This window comes from Rhea pennata, chromosome 4 (assembly GCF_028389875.1).
Source record: "Rhea pennata isolate bPtePen1 chromosome 4, bPtePen1.pri, whole genome shotgun sequence".
NCBI classification, from domain to species: domain Eukaryota; kingdom Metazoa; phylum Chordata; class Aves; order Rheiformes; family Rheidae; genus Rhea; species Rhea pennata.
The window spans coordinates 49,878,103-49,899,106 of NC_084666.1; the positions used below are offsets into that span (position 1 = coordinate 49,878,103).

Sequence of the window (21,004 nt, forward strand, 5' to 3'; positions counted from 1 at the left end):
AAAAAAATAGAAAGGAACGAGTATGCCTGGATGTTCTAATGTCTGTGGGAAATCTTCAGTCAAGTGCACTCATTAGAGTTGGTATATTTTATAGTTGGGTTTAAGTCAAGTCCTTCCAGACTCTCTATACGCCTGGTAAAGACTGAATGGATTACATCCTTGCCTTGTTATGTATGCTTTCTTCTATGTACTACTAATTATGAAAAACCTGCACTGCATACAGATTTCTGACATAATAGCATTTTGCTTTGTGCATTTCTGACCTGGATAATAACAAAAACATATATACTTTATTGTCTTCTAAGCAATATACATTGCCAATTTTTGCAGCCTCATGGGAGCCTCTTAAGATTTAGGCATATACCTTACTGTCTTCATTCATGTGAAGGTTACACTAGCTTATACTTTTTACGGAGAAATCTCTTTTCCCAAATAGATATGCTTGGTTATTAGCTCTTAACTGAGCTTATGTCATTTAGTGAAAGGCCTTTTCAGCTCAGGGATCTTATTTTGGGCTGGTAGATACTGTAAGAGAGATTCACTTGTGAATCACCAATCCCTTGAGAATGCCAGAGACTTGTCAGACACTCAGAGATCCCTCTAAAAGCTAGCAAAAGTTAGAAGAATGAACATATTTTACTATAATGGAATATTAACAGAACAGTTGCTAGTTGTCATTCTAGAGGCAGGAGTACAGAAATAATGGAGGATCGCACATAGGGCTACTTATATTTTAGCTTAACTGCGCAAGATTCTCTCTTTTTTTCATTAAGCTGAAAAATTACCAGGCGTGCTTCTAGTAGCAGCAGACAAGTGCTTAAGGTAAGACCTTTAGCCTGGGTGCTACTTTAGTGGCATGGGACCTTATCTGGAAACAATAATGTCTTTTTATAACAATTTTCTCCACTATATTCCACTTGGATTCAGATCTCCCTCACAATTCACAAACTTGATACCTAATCAAGACATCAAGTTTTGAAGACTCCCTCTGAAGCATTATTAATTATTATATCAAACTAGGAAGGCTAATGTCTCTTGGGCTTGTCTAAGTAGAACCCTTTTTTAATCCAGGTAGTCAACAAAACTTGCTAACAACTGGTCTGGTATTTAGCAGTAAACAAAACACCCATTTAAGAGAAATAGTCTTTGCAGATTAGCAGGTGAAGTTCTTACACCTGTATTTTATGGAAGCATCTAAAGCAGCCACCATGGTTTATACAAATATACAAGCAAGCTGTCTATTACTGTCTTAGCTGAAACTAGGCATAATGTAACCGCACAAATTTAGACAGTGAAGCCAGGCAATTTACTCTCATCTCGACAGGGCCATCCCTACAGGATTTTAAATTCCTATTAAATGTTCCACAAAGTTACTTAAAAGAAATTGAAATAACATATTTTAAATACACCTAAACCAGTTTTCTATATTCTTACCAGTTCTTTTTTATGGAAAAGATAAAGCTAATTCTCAAACTTTTTAACTGCATGATGCACCAAGTGAACTGTGGTCAATTTTATAAACTCAGTCTTGTAAGATGAAGGATAGATTTCAGTGAAGACTGAATTTTAAAATAAATATTTCCATTTAGATGCTAATACTAGAGTCTAAACATTCATTTTGTGTTGGAATATTCTTGCTACTAATACATTTTGGCATGTATTATCTTTCAGAAGCATATAGTGCTTTCTGTTCTTGTGCAAAAATGAATGCGTAGCCAGAGGTATGTAAAATCTGTTCTGGATACTGAGTTTTTTTACATAAGATCTTACCCTGGTGCCATAAACTATGACATTAGTATGTCCTAATGTTTCCTAGAAATCTTGTCTGACTCGCATTTGCCTTTATTTCAGCTATATCGTATTTGTGAGATGTAGTCATTTTGCATTTTGATAGTGACACATGTCTTTTCCTCCTTTCTTTTTTTTTTCCGTGGATCAATTCCCTAAGTATTGCAGATATACTTGTTATCAGTAGCAAATGCATGACCTTTGTACTATTTAATTCTTTTGGTTTTCTTGTATTTCCTATCCTCAGGTCACACATGTCTTGTTGTAATATTCCAATTCCCCAGCAATGCCTCCTGGTTTTAGGTTATCATCAACCCTTGTGCCAAGGTCATGAAGTAAAATCTATAAAATTGGTTCCAAGCCCATTCTTGACCAAGTTCGCTTATAACTACCTACTGATATGACAGTTTTTCTTTCAGCACAACTGTTTTTTGTGGTTTTTTTCGCATTGGGAAGTATCAAGGTCTGCAAGGTCTGATTTTTTTTTTTTTTAATACAGATATTTAAAAAATCACAGAAAAGCAAGCACTTTCTAACAAAACCTAGCTTCAAGCTTAATAGGTAATATACTATGCCTGTAAGTTAGTTCAGATGTTGTAATTGTTTTTCTTCCTTTTTTCCTTGTCAGGCTAATCTTGACATCTAATGAAAAACATATTAATTTGAAAGATCGTTTGGAATAATAAGAAGTTATAATCTTTGTGGTTCAAATGTGTTTCCTTTGGTGTTTGGTGGTGGAAGAGTGTTAGTATTTATCCACTTCAAAATATTTATGCTAATTTCCTGTTTTGTGCCTCTTAATTTATTTTGTTCGACACTGTATCTGATGTTTAGCTAAAGCCAGATGGACAAGATCTACTGTAGCCTCCCTTTATAACAAAATAAAAAATAAAAAAAATTGTATGATTCTAACATCAGATAAGGGCCAGAACTTCTCAATGCTATTCCCGTTCCAATAACTGCACATTATGTGTTCGGGCACAACATGGTGAAGAACTATCCGAGAAGACTTTAAATGAGCTCGTACCAAAACCAGCCTGCTCACAAAAGCACAGATTTCCAGAGGAACTAAATGACAATGCCAGTTTTAAAAGGTTGCTAACAAGAAGCGCTGTACTTGCGTGGCTGGACAGCTGGTATCAGAGTTACCTCACGTAAGCCTTTGGTAGCTGTGTACTTGGTTGTCATCAGCAGTGTGAATTAACAGAAATAAAAACAACAATCAGGAGTCCATGGCTGGTAAGCTATTATTCTTAACAGTCATGGAGTCTTTCCAGCTTTAACGGATTATGTTGGGGCTATTTCAGTTTATTGTTGCTTTGTGAGGAAAAAGTTTGTTACTGCATTCTTAGGTGGTCCTAGGGGGAAGGAGGGAAGGGGCAAAACTAGTCTTCCTGTGTATGTCTTTCCAGTAGCTCCGTGGGACTGACATGCTCATAGGAGATAGACTGCTGGCTTTGGAGATACCTGTTGTCAGGCCCTCATAACAGTCTCCATACCTAGATTGTAGGGGAGCAGTTGAGTGCTTTCTTCCCTGCATAGAGAGCCTTCATAACAGAGGGAGAAGTGAAAATTTAGGGAGTTTATTTATTTATTCTGTTGATCTCTAAATAAAGCATTGGAAGAGCTCTCAGCAGCAGCAGGTGCTTCTGTGGGAGCCCAGAAAAGTAAGTGAGAAAGCATCTGGCCAGAAGTAAGATTTACTCTTGGTGGGAGCCAAAGAGATGCTTGGCAAGTCCCATCTACAGATTAAAATTCATGACTAGTCGATTTTTTTTCCAACCAAAAAAAAGTGAATGATTAGAGTGAAGCTTTGTTTTAATTACAGTATTGAAAAATCTCTTGGCTACCTAGATTTATTCTTGCAATGTGTCAGGTTCCAGATTTCTTTTCCTAGATTTTGAGACTTTATCCTAGCAATGTTATACTACATGATATTTATATCAGGCCATGGTATATGCATTCAATTTGATAAGCTTTTCCATGATAACTGTATATAAGTATAACCCCAAAAGAATTTCACTAGTAATTGACTCCTTTTTGTTGATTGGACTTGTCGTGTTTCATGATATCATTAATGTCTCAAAGGAAGAGCAGGAAAAGTTTGAAAAAATACTAGGAGAAATTCGCATTGGGAAGTATCAAGGTCTGCAAGGTCTGATTTTTTTTTTTTTTAATACAGATATTTAAAAAATCACAGAAAAGCAGGCACTTTCTAACAAAACCTAGCTTCAAGTTTAATAGGTAATATACTATACCTGTAAGTTAGTTCAGATGTTGTAATTGTTTTTCTTCCTTTTTTCCTTGTCAGGCTAATCTTGACATCTAATGAAAAACATATTAATTTGAAAGATCGTTTGGAATAATAAGAAGTTATAATCTTTGTGGTTCAAATGTGTTTCCTTTGGTGTTTGGTGGTGGAAGAGTGTTAGTAAATTTTCAGTGAAGAGTTTGAACAACCCCCCATGATCTTTAGCTTTACTGCTATTCCTTGATGTTGTTCAGCCATCTGGGAGAGGCCACAAAGCTATGGAAAGTGAGCAGGTAGACTTTTCAAACCATCAGGGATTGTGGACATGCAGTATGTGCAGAAGGATCTCTTGCAACCCCCCTTGCCTTTGGAGAGTCAGCTTGATAAGACAGGTGAGCTGGAGCCAGGCTCTTTGTGAAGGTACAGCTTGCTGTGAAAGTGCTGGACTAGCTATTTCTTGAATTGGGAGACTTGCACAGATTGGAATATGTTGCACAAGTAACAATTCACTGCACGTGTAGCCTTTTTATCAAATTTGTTTTGATTTCTATTTTGTGAATATTTAAGGAGAGGGCTGTTCTGCAAATAGTATCTTTCAAATAAGCACTATACTGCTATCATTTAAACAGAAGGAGCAGCAGATGCTTATGGCAAGTTTGAACTAGTCTGTTGCTTTAATTTGTTCCTTTATCTTGTTGGTTTGCATTCCTGTCAAACTGAACCTTCAGCTGCAAAATTCTATGGCATGGGAATTTAGAGTTTCCGTTTTAAAAACAATATCCACTGTTTAATAGTGTTTTTTTCTTTTTAATGAAGAATCCTGTTGCATTGATTCAGGTTTCATCAACATTGTCTTATATAAAACAGCAGTTTGAAAAAATACTGGCAAAATAACAAGCACAGCAGCCTAGGGAACATCAGATGTTACTTGTCGTGTCTCTGTAGCAGAACCTTCAGGGCTTGCCAGCTGTTCCCTACCTGTAAGCTTTTATTTAAGCTCTTTTAGGGCATGTTTATTTCTAGCAAATCAGAGCAATTAGCGTAACAAAATGCCTGATTCTCCGTACTGAAGGCTTTTAAGTCAGTACAAGTTGACCCACCAGTTACCCCTGTCTACTTGATTGTGAAAACTAGTACACAAGTCCAATTTTTGAGACGTACAGGGAAGACTCTTTTCCAAGCTAATTCACAAAGTTGATTTGCAAAGCTAATGGGCATTTCAGCAAATATGAGCAACTTTGAATTTTAGCTATAGGATGTATTTTTAAATCAAATGGTAGAGAGAAGAATAAATGGCTCAAAAATGATTCATTTGATTTCAACAGTGGAAAGTCATTGGACAGGTATTGTATCAGCAAAAGCAATATTGACAACGTAAGTTGTATTTTTTTATTGATGTTGTGCACTTGATTTTGACTTTCATCTCAAATGAGGCAAAAAGCATACTGTGCTGCGTTAGAGGAACACGCTCGGGAGAGCAAGATAAGTTATTATCCCCCTCTCCTTTGAGCCAGTGAGGCTGCGTGTAGAATATTGTGCCAGTTTGGGGGTTCTCCAGTTCCAAAGGGGTGTGGAGAAAGTGCAGAGAGTCTAGAGGAGAACTGCCAATATTGTTAAGGGCCTCACAGTTGAAGGACTTAAGGCTTGCAAGGAGGCATTGAAAGAGCTGGACTTGCATTGTCTGGTGAAGGGGAAACTAAAGGCTGATTTAATCACAGCCTGCAACTAGTTGAAGGGACCTTACAAAAACAACCAAGTCTAACTCTCCTCCTTATTGGCAGGTGGTAAAACAAAGGATAACAGCTACAACTTGTGGCTTTGGAAGGTTCAAATTAGATATCAAGAAAAATTTCCTCACTGGGCAGTTGTGTGGCACTAGAGCAAGTGGTACCCAAGATGCCCTAAGAGGCTGTAGCACTTGCTTGCTTGGAAGTTGTCAACATTCTGCTAAATAAAACTGCAACAGCCTTGATGTAGTGCTGATGGTTCATGGAGTAATTCAGTTTGGAAGGTACCTCCAGCATTCATCTAATGTAATTCTACTCAATCAGACAGTAGTAATAGAGACTCTATTGTTGCAGGTATGGAGGTACACTCTGCAGCGTGCCTGGTAGTCCTAGCCCTCCTTGCTGAAATCAGGGAAATTATTGAAATGCACTGCAGCTCCTCCCTGATCCAGTTCCTGGGCATGAAGGGATGGTGTATGGTAAAGTCTCTTCATGCTTGTCAGGTCAGAGAGTGCACTGAGTGATCAGGACAGCTTGTGGTACCTTGACAACATCTGCCTTGCAGTGGGGACCTGGCAGCAGTTGCAGGGTCCCTTCTTGTCCCTTTTGAGTTCTAGACTTGGTTCTGAAACTGAGAGGCAGGTGAAGTCTTAGGAAAACATTTAGGACTAGAATTTGAAAGCCTGCTTTGTCAGATGTATTTTCAGCAGTGATGTATTATTATTACTAGATTTCATCATAAATACTGGTGTGCATATATGGCAGGTTTGTGAATCGACAGCAACTTGGGCGGGTGCATTTCTGAGAGTTTGATTATCTTGGTTTGTAAAATAAGTACTATTTTTACATATCTTGTAAAGTGCTTTGGAAGTCTAGAATTAAGAAATGTTAAACAAGTGCCAATAGTTGTTGTTGTTATTATTGTAATAGATCTTCTTGGTTTTAAGATAACTTGAATTGTAGTTCTAGTGAAAAGTGAAAAATTTCCCTGTATCTTTATTTGTAATACATGTGTGAAGTCTACTAGTTTGTTATGTTCTATTTCATTCTCTTTTTCTTTTGCAAAAAGAGCTGTATTTGTCTTGGCATTGGTAACTTCTTATGCATGTTCTGAAAATCTTAGCAAGGTATTGTGTGTTTTCATTCTCTCTATCTCAACATGCCAGTTTCTGGATTGTTTTCCATGAGCTGAGAATGTATAAATTAGACTCTATTTTAAGATGTTGTGGGAGCAATGAAGTCATAGTGGTTGTAGAGGTTTGTTTGTTTTGGAAAGACAATTTTTCCTTTTTTTCACCTATTCCATTTTCATTTGTCTGTTAAAGGTGTTACATTGGGGTGGTTCCAACTTTTGATGGAAGTAGCATGAATAATCTTGTCCTAAAACTTGGCAGTGGCTGTCCTAGGATGGATAAATGTGTTGTCTAAGGGTAAATTTCAAAGCCACTCTAATGCCGTGCTTATGTTAGGTTGCATTGTCAGGCCTTTAGGGCTAAGTGCTGGTGCCTGAGCTTCTACCTAGCATCAGTATTGCTCTGTTCTATTTTGCTTTGTTTTTTAATCAAGTGTCACTGTTTTGCAATTCCTCATACTTGTGAATGCCAGAGATCCTAAAACCTGTGGAAAACATTGCTTCCTCTTGGAATGAACCTACCCAATACTCCATTTGTCAGGTCTGGTATGGAAAATTTTCTCCCTTGGTGTGAATATGATCAAGTCCATGAGGATTCTGTGGATGATCGAGTTAAAAGGAATACTGCTCTGTTAAGTAACAGTGGTAGTACATCTGTGGATGCAATAATTTTCTTGTGTTTTGTTAAACTGCTTCCTTGTTATAAAGTTAACAGCAGAAAAAAAAGCCTATTGGGCATTTAATTAATCATCTGCTAGAGAAGCAGTGTCTGCTGCTGCACTGTAATTCTGAAGCTTTACCTAGGCTAGTTTTAAATGAAGAGTAGACCATGTTTTGCAGACCAAGGTCTAGATATTTTAAAGTTACTTGAATCTTTAACTTCCACTGATTTTGTAAGGTATTAGGTGTCTATGTACTTTTATAAAAGTCTAGACTGAAGCAAATGACTCTCATATACTAACTTTGAATTTTGATACACTGCAGTTTATTTAACCTAACCCATTTACTCAAGGAGAAATGCAAAAATGGAAAAAAATCAAAGCTATCAAGATTTTAAATATTTGAACCTAGATACCTTTCAGTATACCAGTCCTTGATTTTTAAAAGCTTTAGCTGCACTGTGAGCATGGGAGATAGCTAACTAAAGAAATAGGGGTATCTCCTTGCTGCACAAATGAATTGTCTATAGCAGAGAAGGTAAAATAATCTTCAAGATGTTATCATTTGACTGTATGTACAGTGAGATAGATATAGGCATAACCTTAATTTCAGTCCTTCCTGCAGCACAGGATCAAGCACAGCTGAGTTGTATGCCTGTGACTTACTGTGTGGCTGTTGCTCATGGCGCTGCCTGACTGTGTTTCTTGTTATTTAGCTCTTGTAAAATTGTCACAGCGCCCTTCCTTCAGTCTTCTGCGCATGTTTGTTTTGGGAATGAGACTATGATGGGATTCGTATCTGGCAAGGGAATTCTGTCAGATGAAAAGGATGCAATTGGGAAGAGAAAGGACAACAGGAATGATCAAATATATAAATTTAGTTAGGATAATTCGATTGCTAGCTAATTGTGAAGGAGAGAAAGTCATTGGTACTGTTGAACTCTTGTCTCGGTCAGGGTTGTATGTTTGTCCATTTGCAGGACAGGGAATTAAACTGTGGAGCAGGAACAGAAATAGAAATAGTATTTTAAAAGGAGAGAGAGCAGCAAAGGTCAGCTTCACTCTGCACCTAAATTTGGCAGCTGAGTGCAGAGCTCTGGCTGTCAGACATCTGAAGAACACATTTGTTTGTGGGGTTACCTGAGCTTTGACTGATAGTGTTACCTGATGCGTTCCTTTGCCATTCTGTGTTCACTTTCAATGCATCGCATACTATTTTTGTGCTTTTCAATGGAGAGGCAATGTTCTGTGGCTTTATAATAAGCTAATGGAAGCTTTAAAGAAAAAGAACAAATTTGCTTAACAGGACAAAAAAATGGCATTGTATGATAATCTTTCCAGCTCATTTTCAATTGAGAATTCAGTACGAAAATTTCCAAAGTCTGAAATGCATCTGGTGGATTGTAGGTGGTATAGGTTCTTATCAATGTTTATACATTTCTCTTAAAGGTCAAGAAATGCCATAAGAAAAGACTGAAAGCACTTCATATAAATTGTTCCTGGAATGTATCCAAGTGGCTTTTATCTCCTTATCTCCTAGCTTTGTGGGGTTTTTTTTCTTTGTTTGTTTTGTTTTGTTTTTCTTTTTTTTAAGAGCTACAAGCAGCAAAGCCACTTTTTCTCCACTTAAGAAGAACAAGAATATGGGGATAGGGAGAAATCAAGGGAATGAAAAAGGACTTGGTGAATGTATCAGTTTTGTTTTGTGTGGAACATATGTTCCATCATCCTAAAGGGATCCTGTTTGTCTTGGCTCCAGCCAAGGCTACCAGATGAAACCAACCAGCTGACTAGCTTGAGGATGTTGTCAGGGATGGTTTAACCATGTTACGGTGCCTCTGTGTGTCATACCAATATTGAGTAACCAAATACAGAAGGCCTGATGGGGTTTGAAACATTCATACTTGGAATAAAATCTGTGAGGGTGACGCATTCATGTGTGAGTTAGAGGTAGGGGGAAGAACAGGAGGGACAGTCTTAGTTCAATTATCAAGTAAAATTAGTGGATTTTTACCTCTTCTATCTGACCCAAAGTTGATAGAAAATACTGTTTGAGTTTCGGCTTTTTCTTACAAACATGTATTCGTTTATTTATTTTTAATATCTGATCCTTCTAAGTAGTAGATTAGGCAGATGATGGAGTAACTTCTGTGTGAGGAAACTCACTGTGCAGAGTGGATCTGATCAGTGACATGATGCTACCAGAATGGCCAGTCTCTGCCTGCAGCAATTACAACATGCTGGCCCAAGGTCTCAGATCTGATCATGTCTCCCCAGGCTAGACAAGACTGCTCTCTTGGGTCCTAATCCACTCAGCTCTTAAGCTCTGTACTTCCCTGGCTCTGTGTGGGCTGCCGCATGTCCCTATGCCCTACCACGGCCTCTTTTCCTGGGTGCTAGGTTGATCTTTTCCTTCTTAGGTTCATTAAGTCTAAACAATTTAAACTTCTGCTTTCTTTTGACTCCAGCTGTGGAGGTTATCAAGGCTACGGGTGGACTCTGCAGGGCATGCATCAAACATATGTAAACAGAGGCCAATTTTTCTTAAGATTTTGAATACCTCGGTTAGTAGCAGGTTAGTATCCAGGTTTAGGCAAAAACAATAAATCTCGTGTATGTTTTATATCAGAATGATTTCTTATGTGGATGTTCCTTCTGGTGCATAAGTAAATATATGAAATAAATAAAAACCCAGGCATATTGCTGTCTTCTCAGGAGGCCTGCTTCCTAAGTGTCTGGTCAGTCCACAGCCAGCAGCAGCAGAACCCAGCTGGGCCATTCTGCTGTGGCATCAGTGTGTCCTTTCAGGAGCATGCTGAAAGCAGATCATTAAAAAAAAATCATCAACTGTCTCTGAAACTAAACTGAGGACAAATCATGTAGGTTTTGAACTTCTATATTTACAGCAGAAAGTCTGAGTCAAAAAGGGCTGGCAAATTACCCTGGAGCCTTGTTTTTGAGGTGTCAGACTTTTACTTTGAAGGAAAAAATGGTTGCTTTTGCGCAGCCAAGCCAGATTGTTCAGCAGCACCTGAGAAATCTCAAGTGTGGACAGTGAACTAGAAATTGGTTTCTAGACTATCAGTTTATTTTCTGGATATAGAGCCCTGGAGAGGAAGGTAGAGAGGGAAGGATGATGGGCTTGTAGAAAATGTTCGTTAAGGCTATTGGGTCTTGCAATATATGAGAGAACATCCGTGCCAGTTAGGAAACTGAACTTTAGAAAAGCAGAGGCCTCAAAATACTGCTCTCATCTTGAAAACATATGCTGGTATCGCAAACTGGTCCTTCAAATAGTTGTTTGGAAATGTTCTAGAAAAGACAAAGAGAACGAAAGGGAGCTGGACGGGTTTCTTTTTCCACTCTTACCCTCATAATAGTACTTCTCACCCTCTGTGCTGGTACTGCTGAATTCCTATCTCAACAGCTGATGAAGAGCTCATCTGTTGAGAGCTGGTGTGTAGTTGTATCTTCATTTAATAAACAAAACAAAGCTTCAGTAACTGGGATATAATTACCCAGTGTTCACAGAAAATGATACAACGCTCATATTTACAAATATGTGACTGTTTTCTGTTCTCTAGTTTGAAAAATTATTTTCAAGATATTCCTTCTATTTATAACCTCCAGAAGAGTACTGTAGCAGTCAGCTGCTTGCTTTCCCTTGCATTTGCTTTAATACTGTATACAAATTATAACTTCATAATTGTGATTCCTGCTTTGAGTGCTCTGAAAATTTGTAACCCAATTAAATAATTGTGGTTTTTGAATACATATTTGCAGCTGAGAGTTACAAAGAAACCCAGATGGTAAAGATAAAAGAAGAACCAATGGAAGTTGACATTCATGATTCACAGGCTTCAGTGTCACCTAGCCAACCCAGCCAAAATGTTGGCTATAGCACTTTATTAGGGCGAGAAATCAGTGAACACATACAGAAGGCACCAGAAGGTCGTGTGCTCCCGGAAAGAAATCTGTTCAGCCAGGATATATCAGTGAAGATGGCATCTGAGCTGCTCTTCCAGTTATCAGGTAAAAGCAGTGGAAATAGTTGATAACAGAATTTAAAGAACAGAAGGAGGTTGTGTATAACCATTAAAGAGCTATGAAGGTGTGAGACTGCTGAGGCTGAAAATTAATAGGAGTTAGAGCCCTTCTACCCTTACACTTGAAATGTAAAAGTCTTGCCAAATATTCCCCACACTTAACATATGCTTTAGCGCACTGTGACAGTCAGGTCAGGTTCATAGTGTTTGAACTAAATTGGAAAAGCCGAAGTTCAACTCTTGTATTTTTGAACGCTAATTAAATAATTTGTGACAGCTGGTTGATCGAGGCCTCAGAGTATAGGGGGTCTGTAGATGGCAGTTACTGGGATAAGTGGCCAGTGGCTGCAGCACACAAGAGTTTCTGTGGCTGTTTTGTCCACTTTTCTCTACAAAGAAGGTAAACCTCAGCTGTTACATTTGGGCAATGATTTCACCGCTGTGTTTAACAAATGCTTGTATTGCAAACTCTGCATGGAGCACTAACGCTGAAATACGAAGCAGGATAATTTTATTGGGAGTTGCAGTTTAAATAAAATCATGCTCCCATTCTAATCATATTGCAACCATTTGCTCTAAATTATTCTGGATTATACTCTGTAATGAAAGAGCATTAAACTAGTTCTACTGAATAAAACCCTATACAGAAAATATGATTTATTTATTTGTGTGTCTGTGTGTACGTATATACATATCTATATCTATGTATATGTACACAAACTAATCACAAAAAATATATGTTCCTCTGCAGAAAAGGTGAGCAAAGAGCACAATCACAATAAAGACAACACCATCAGAAGTACAACCAGGTAAGTACAGTCTGTTGTTATTTGTAGAACTGTAGTGCAGATGGCATTGGTTGATGCTGCCTTGTGAACTCAGGTGTGTATTTCTTGCAAATGTGACCTGATATTACAAGTGTCAGATATTTTCATGCAGTAGTGTAATCTATGCCTGAAAAATTACACCTATAGATCTGATTGTTTGGAGTCCATGAGACAGAAGGCCTTTGTGCTGAAATTACTGTTCTCCTCTGATCAAGTATGCATGCATCATGTTAAGAATTCTTTTTTTCTGTTTTTTCTGCAAAAAATGAACCTTGAAAGAAACTGCATAGCACATGCAGTGCTTAAGGGAAGAACAGGCTGACAACTGGATTTTAAGACATGGACCAATGTAAGAAGAGGTATTATGGTTCAATCTTCTGTCAAACTTGGATTTCTTGAATAAAATTTCAGTTGAGTATTTTTATCATCTCAATGTCTTCCAGAGATGAATTTTAAAAACTCAGACTATAAGAGACAATACTAGTGAAACATTTGATCAAGATTACAGTCACATTAACAAAATAAGTTATACAGGAATTTAAAACATGGTTCAGTTAGAGCACATACTGTTAAAAAAAAAAGTGCACTTTTCAGTATTTTGGCTGGGAACAAGGCCACAAGTTGCTTAAATATAAGTGAGCAGCAAAGTGAAGTGTCTCTGTGAGAAAATTCAAAGATGATCTTATATTACGAGTGTTAGAGTCAGTAAAGACTTAGGGTACATGGTGAGGAGTAAGCAGGAATTGGGTACTAAATCCAAAACTTAAATCTTTGATATTCTCTTCAGTTTTCACCTAGCCCTCAGGGCAAGGGCATGTTTATTTCCTACCTGAAAGTTCCCTGGTCAGTGTAGATGGGCTGGAGACTGAACATACTGAAGTGGTGAAGAGTTCCTTCAGAGATGGACTAAGACCTTGTGTACCTCTGCAGCCCCTTCCACAGAAGCTCTCAGAGTGTACAGTGCCTGCTAATTAAGACAACTTTGTCCAGACAGAACTTCAAAAACACTTCATTTGCAGAAGAAAATAACTCCAAAATATGTTGCTCTAAAATTCCTAGATCCATCCTTTTTGTTCATGGTAACCGTGATAAATTTGTTTTTAATAAACTGACCAGCTCAGTAAATGCTCAGTAAATAGAGACCTTTTGATTTTACAAATTGAAAGAGAATTAAATTAAGCTTTTAACTTCTTGCTAGTTTGGGATTTCTTGGGATGTACAGACTGTATAGCCTTCTTGTGACTCCTCAAAAAGCATAAACCTGAGAGTTACGTGCAGAGATAAATGCATGTCTTATCCAACTATGTGTGCATTCACCATCAAATGTGCATTGTGGGAAGGGGGTGATAAATACTGTCAGTCAGGTGAAAAAGATTTCTGTGTCTCATGATGTCACTAGCAGGACTAGTATGAGAACCCCCAGAGACTATCTACCAAAGATAATTCAGACTAGAAAGGCTGAGGACAGTCCAAAGATAACTGTGCCGCCTTCTGGCTGCCAACTTGTACCAGGGTAGAAAAGCTGGTTGTTGTCAAGCTTACACTGAATTTTACTGAGAAGTCCTGATAATGGCAGCTGCCCACCAGGGTATGAAAAGCTGAGTGCCTGATTCAGTTCTTCCGGGTGCTTTTCTTGTCTTACCTGTCAACAGAGAAAGACATAAATGAGAAGAGCCAGAGCTCCCTAATGAGAAGTCAGTCTACTAAATCCTTCAAGTTCAAACAGATTGACTCAAATGACCTGGCCAAAAAAATAAAAATCAGGAAAAAAAAAGAACAAAAAGAAAAGGGGGGGCAGAAAGAAAGAAACACCTAGAAATCTTTACTTGATGGTGAGTGTATGACACCTTCTCAAAAATAGAATGAGATGGAGCAGAAAATGTGTAGTTAATTTGGCTAACCAACCTACATCTGGAGTAATGGCAGGAAGACATTTGAATCATTTGAATCATGATTGTTATGTGAAGCTTGCTAAAAGATGCAGAGAGCCAGGTGAGGTCACTTGTCCACCTGTGAATAGTTGGGGGGGGAGAGGGTGGAGGGCTTTAGCTATCATCAGTGAGACTCTTAAATCAGCAAAACCCAGTAAGACAGGAGTATAGAAGTACTTTTTGCTGCCTTTTCCGTATTAACAGTTGTAACTCTCATTATCTGTTGCTGTTCCTCCTGTGAGTATTTCTGGACTTTGTAGATACATACTTTGATATATACATACATATGACTTTGTTCAAGGAGCCAAAACTGGCAAGAATTCCTTGCAGTTCAATGGCTGAGTGAGATGGCAGAGCCTGCCATCTCTGATTTGAAGATAGAAACTGGAGAAGCGTATGATCTGGAAGTGAGCCTGCCAACATAGGATGTCAGGATGAATTTCACACAGAATCACAGAATAGCTGAGATTGGAAGGGACCTCGGGAGATCGTCTAAACCAACCTCCCTGCTCAAGCAGGGTCACCTAGAGCACATTGCATAGGATCCAGGAGGGTTTTGAGAATCTCCAGAGGAGACTCCACAGTCCCTCTGGGCAACCTGTTCCAGTGTTTGATTTCTTTCATCTTGGAAGTAGAAAATTGTGTAATCATAAAACTGGAAAGGTACAACTAGAAAGAAAAATACTAAAACTTAATTCTTCAGAAGGCACTTTACACAGTGATTGAGAATGTTACTAGTTTTTTAATATGAAGAAGGAGCTCCTCCCTCCATGTTTTGCATTGGGAATTGGAGTGCATATCCATTAAAATCAAAAGCAGTAATAGGGTTGACACTGAAGAGACTCCATTCTAGAGGAGGGCAGAAGAGAGGTATGCAAGCATGGCTCTGTAATTCAGCAGAGGCTGGTGGCGGGAAGGGAAATCCGTGAGACCTCAACACAGTGCAGTCTTCAGCAGCAGCCTGCTCATGATATATGGCCTAGCATGAAATAGATGAGTCTTATATCATCCATTTTGCTTAAAATCAGCAATGAGCACTGTCCCAGTGACTGAATCTAAGACAAAAACAGACAGGCAAACATGGAAAGCCGAGCAGATTACAAGATTCTGAAGAGTTACAATCGTAATAAATTTTTGTTGGTGTGTTTTTCTTTCAGATCATTATTAAACTAGTGAGAGGAATGTTGCAATAAGTGATGCCATATTTTTATACAGCATTAATCTGTTTTATATTATGTTAGCCCTGAGTGGGAGTGGGAGTCTTGGGAAAAGTTAAGTTTTGTACATGTGGGCTGAAGCTGTTTGCATTAGCCTGATCAATCATTTGTTTTTCCGAGTATTGCACATTGTTAAGCTGCAAGTTTCAGGCAGCTTCACGCCTTACCTCCAACACAATTTAATGTTGACTGCGTGTTTGTGGTTGTGTTCACACTCTTGTAGAAATATTAAAATATTGTATTAAGTGTCCCATATGAAACAGCACAAAATGAATAACACCCCAAAACTCATGGGATAGTAAGTAATGTGATTACCAAAATGTTGTTAGATCAGGTTAACTGTAATTATTGACAAGCTTCACAATGACAGAAGAGAGCTGACTGTGAACACAAGTAGATCAGTGGAGAATGCATTGCTCGCTCTCTCTGCAAAAAGACTTTAGGAGGGGAAAGTTATGTGCGCGCCATTGTTTAGACTGACACCTGGTGTATCTGGACAGGTAAGGTTACTTTGGTTAGTGCTCTTGGCACGTGCAGGCTGGGTCTGGACTCCCCACTGTGCAACACTTCATAAAACTTGATACTATGCTCCTACCCCCGTAGAGGTTCCTGGATTTTATTACTGAGTAAGTGCAGGCTGCAGAAATGAGCTGGCCTCCTGTCCTACACCTTTGAAACATGTATTATACACCAGCTTGTTATGGATTCTCAATATAGTAGAGAGCAGATTTAAATGTAGCCTTCATTTTACTCAGAAGAAATTCATACTTTGTATGTAGGTGAAATACACTACCTTGAAAAGCAGCTTTCCAAGAAAAAATTTTCCTATTTTTTTTTCTGATGTACCTCTTTCTGTTTTCTGTACTATAGAAAAAGGAGCCTTGTTTCTGTTACGATTTTCAGTTGAGCACAAAACAGAACAAAAATGCTGTTCAGTATTAAAACTGACTTTTTATTGCCCGTTAATTAAAACCAAAATACCTTATACTTTTCAGATTGAAGTAGAGATGATTTCAAAATGATTTTTGCACTTAATACTCTTTGAGAAGGCACCATTCAGCTTATATGAATCGTTTCCTGCTTTGAAAAGAGAATTAATGGAGTTAATTTCATACATGGAATGCCATGTAAAAGGAGAACCATTCAGCATCTTAACCTAAAATTTGCAAAGTTTTGTTTTGAACATAGTTCCTGTATCATCAGATTTTTAAATAGCCTAAAATATGTAATAAAATGTTTCCCACCTGTCCACATTGCCCTCCCCAGATATGAAAGTAGAATACAAATTCTTGAAACATTGATTTTCACAATCCATGTTGTAATGTGCCAATTTGAGATGCTGAAATGCTGTAACTAAAAATGTTTTGGGAAGACTTCAGTCTTCATTCTGAAATGTTGCTGTACCAAAGCATGCCACTTCACGACATTTTCCCTCAAGGTCTGCATATCTTTCAGCATGAATTCTGTAAACTACACAGGCTTTTAACATTATGATATTTGTTATAATATTAAGATATTAGGGTCAGAAGTCGTACTTATTTTTTATGCTGATTGCTATTTTGTTTACAAAAAGACATCTTTTTTCCCCCCCATAGCCCTTTGTTTTCTGAGGACACATTTAGACAATCACCATTCACTTCCAACTCAAAAGATCTGCTGCCTAATGAAACAGCTCTTCATGGAAGGACATCTGCACCAGGTCAGACACCTCTTTCTTTCATTACTTCCAGTTAGCATAGCTTTTTTTCCTTGCTGTAAACTGCACTGCCTTACCAATGTTCTTAAACTGCAGTCTGCTTTGTCAAAAGGAAACAGTCTCTCCATCACAATCAGTACTTACTGCTAAGAACAAAAAAAAATTATAATTGCTGAAGCATTTTAAATGAGGCCAGTAAAACTGCAGACTTTTTCTGATAACATAATTATTTGTTTTAATAGCTTTGTATTACTATTTCTCTGAAACGTACACTGAAACGAAGAGTCTGTAACACACGAAGTTTAGCAATACTAACAGAGTTTTTTTGTGTGTATCACGTATTTAGAGGAACTCTACTGAGGTCTAATTACTGTCTGCTGTTCTGCTATTGGTCATTTCCATCTTTCCATCTCCTGCAATACAGATGATCAGAATGGCTGAGCTGTGCAATACAATTCTCCTGCCCTTAGCAGTAGTAGTTTAGGAACCTTTTTGGAAGGATCTTCTTAAAACATACTGAAAGGCTTCAGTATCTGTAGGGACATTCACACTGGTCTTCTGAACTAGTTCGCAGGCATTATATTTCCAGATGTAGCTCAGATTATATTCTGCAATAAAACAGAAAATACAGACATACAAAAATACCTCTTGAGGTGATAGTGAACACATGCAAAAACTTCATACGTGCCTTTACTGCCTGTTGCAAAGTAACTGTTGTTTGCTAATTCATTGCTATCTGTTCTTAAATTAATAGCTCTTGAGTGCTAAAGGTCAATAATTACACTGCCAGCAGTAGTGGGGGTTATTCACCTTTTCTTAGCAATCAATAAAGTTTTAGGCATGTTACTGCTAATTTTCAGCTACAGACTGTCATTTAATTTACGACTTAACAGACACTTCATTTTTTTTAATGCTTGAATAGTCATTTGACAGCTTGTGAAGTGGCAGATGAGGTTAAGAGCTAGATGTTGTCTAAGGGTAAATATGCATGGCAGGAAAGAAGAAAATTCGTAGCATAATGACAGAAGTCTTCAAGCTAGCCTCTACCACGCTTTCTCAGGGAAGTAGCAGGTTTTGTAACCTAGGACTAAGAGAACCAGAATGTGTGGTACATTTAAGAATTAAAACATAAGCCAGGTTATCACTTCAATCCTGGCTTTTGACCTTGGCATGACATGGAATATTCATATGCCTGGATGAAAGACAAGAACTCATGATTCCTCAGACAGTGCTTGATACTTCAGAAGACGTGGCCTCTGGCAGCAGTTCTCATGCATCCTACCAAGGTGAATGTTTTAAGATTTCTAATTCTCTATGAGACTTTGTTTTAAACAAGGCCAGTGAAACTGCAGACTTTTTCTGGTAACATGTTTAATCTTTTCTTTAGAAGATGTAAAATATTTAATGGGTTAGGATATCCTAGAGTGTTAGAAGGGCTACTTAGGAACTGGAGTTTGCATGTTCATGCTGTCCAATATTCTACCTTATGGAAGGTGGGATTACCTGGATAGATCTATGTATTATAATGCATATTGTTCTGTGATTTTAAGACTACCATGCATAAGAACAATATGTATGGTGAAAATCAAAGCTGATAGTTTCTGCTTCATCTTTATTTTTCGAACAACCATATAATTCACATCATTCAAAAGATCTTTATTTTTTCTCAGCTTCATAATACGTTCTTGGACCTGACATGCAACTTCACAGTAGCATCAAGGATATGATTTAAATTTTTAATCGATTACGCATGTTATATTTATTTAAAAGAGCAGTAGAATAGAACAGAATACTCACAGGTATTTTTCCTACTAGTTTCAGCCTTGCAAGAAGTAGTAGTCTAGGTAGTGGTATGGATAGGTCAGATAAAGTTTTATCACTGCAGGGAGCAGAGTAAAGGAATGGTGACAAGGGACTGTACAGGCCAACAGGAAGTAAAATAAATATGTTCCAGAAATGTGTATATGGTTTCCCATAGGTAAATGGGATGCCGTCACTTGAGATTTATTTTGGTTTATTCCGTCCCTGAAACAGGATAGTAAGAAGTAGAAATCAACAGCTTTGCAAAGTGATGGGAAATTTCACGGTCCAGTGTCATCTTCAGGTCATGAGATTAACTGCTAATGGCCAGGAGTGTTCAGTTAGCAGTGCCCAACCCATATCTGAAAAAGCCTTTCTGTGTCACTGGCACTGCAACCAGTGGTGGCCGCTGAACAAGCGTGCTGCTCTGCGCTGGCCCTCGGGGACCAGACATAACTCAGTTGGGCAGAGTGGTGCGAGGAGGTTTTCACTGCCACTTCCTCTGGGTGGCCGTGGTGGAACTCCATGTATGTACCGCTTCTTTCCAAGGAAGCGCCAATATGGACAGTTGTCTTCCGAGACTTCTGCCAACTTTCTGTCTGCAGACTTCTTGGCACCTAGCTGGAGAGGAATTGGGAAAAGTGACAGGACCATTGGATGGCAAAATGTCTCATGTCAAATTCAATCCTTTTCTATAATAGATAACTATGTTATGTAATCTTATTCATTAATTTATTAAGGTCCGTCTTAAACCTGTCCTTACTACTTGCCTGAGGACTCTGTTTCAGAAGCTCACCCTTCTGAAGGGCTGAGACCACTCTCTTATTTTAAGCCTGAATTTATTTATAGCAAGGTTTACTTTTGTTCTTTTACCAATGGTGTCCTTCAGCTTTCATGATTCTTCTCCTTTCTGATATTCACAATCTGATGTTCTGTCTTATATCCCCTTAACTCTGTCTTCATTTTGGCAAGGTAAGCCAGCCAAACTCTTTTAGTCTCTTTTAGTATGTTATCATAGGCTTTCCATTTCCTGATCAACACCATAGCCTTTCTCTGCCTTTGTTTAGGGAATTTAATTTCTGTGACTACTCAGAACAGTATATGCTATCTAGAGAGCGTATACCAATGATTTTGTTCAGAGATCTCCCATATGTGTAATGGCAATGCCTCTCCTGGCTCATCATAGGCTTTGAAAGCACAGCACACTACTGACTCACAATTCATCCACTAGTCAACTAGTAACACCTTTTTTTCTTCTCCTTTTCAATTTCAGCTGATGATTCTGCAGTACACAACAAAAATTCTTGTTACTATTTCCTAGACATTCAGTCTTGTAATTTGTATTATTTCGCTTGTTACTTTAGTTCTCAAGATTATTTCTTTGATACTTTGAACTTCCTGCTTATCAATGATACCTTATTCATTGATGCAGTGATGTCTTTTTGTATTGAAACTGTTAAAGAGGACTTCTAAGTATGGTTGCTCCAAAGTTCGGTCTTTGAGACTTCGGTTACTAACAGCCCTTAGAGTTCTCTTCTTAGTACCAAACACTTGTTTTCTCTTCCTAGCCAATTTATAACTTACAAGATTAGGAGTTAAAGAGGAAGAGCCCTTTTTGTAGGGCACTAAGTGTGTAAGGTCCCCAAGGAATATGAAACAATTAGGAGAGACCTGTTAAAAGATACAAGAGAGCAATGTACTGATACGGGCATTTACAGGAGAAAAAATGAAATAAATTATGACATAGCAATGAACCTGGCTGGAAATTAAGGTAGAGTAATACATCAGTACTACTCAGTAATTGGCAGTAGTATCACAGGTGGGAGAAGCACTTACCATGCAGCAGCTTTTAAGTCTGGTAACCTAGGAAATGAAATTGGAATCTCCAACAGCTGTCAGACCAGGACTCAGCAAGCCGGTAAAAGGGACA

At 38.2% G+C, this 21,004-nt stretch overlaps 1 protein-coding gene across 2 annotated transcripts in view; it reads left to right on the forward strand.

The window, feature by feature from the left end:
- The window catches only part of ZNF827 (zinc finger protein 827), a 103,762-nt gene that overhangs the window by 55,639 nt on the left and 27,119 nt on the right, over positions 1-21,004 (forward strand). For both annotated transcript variants that reach the window (XM_062573893.1, XM_062573894.1), the window contains exons 6-8: positions 11,341-11,589; positions 12,355-12,412; positions 17,174-17,277. In XM_062573893.1, coding sequence (XP_062429877.1) covers positions 11,341-11,589; positions 12,355-12,412; positions 17,174-17,277 — 411 coding nt within the window. The remainder of the gene's footprint in view (positions 1-11,340; positions 11,590-12,354; positions 12,413-17,173; positions 17,278-21,004) is intronic.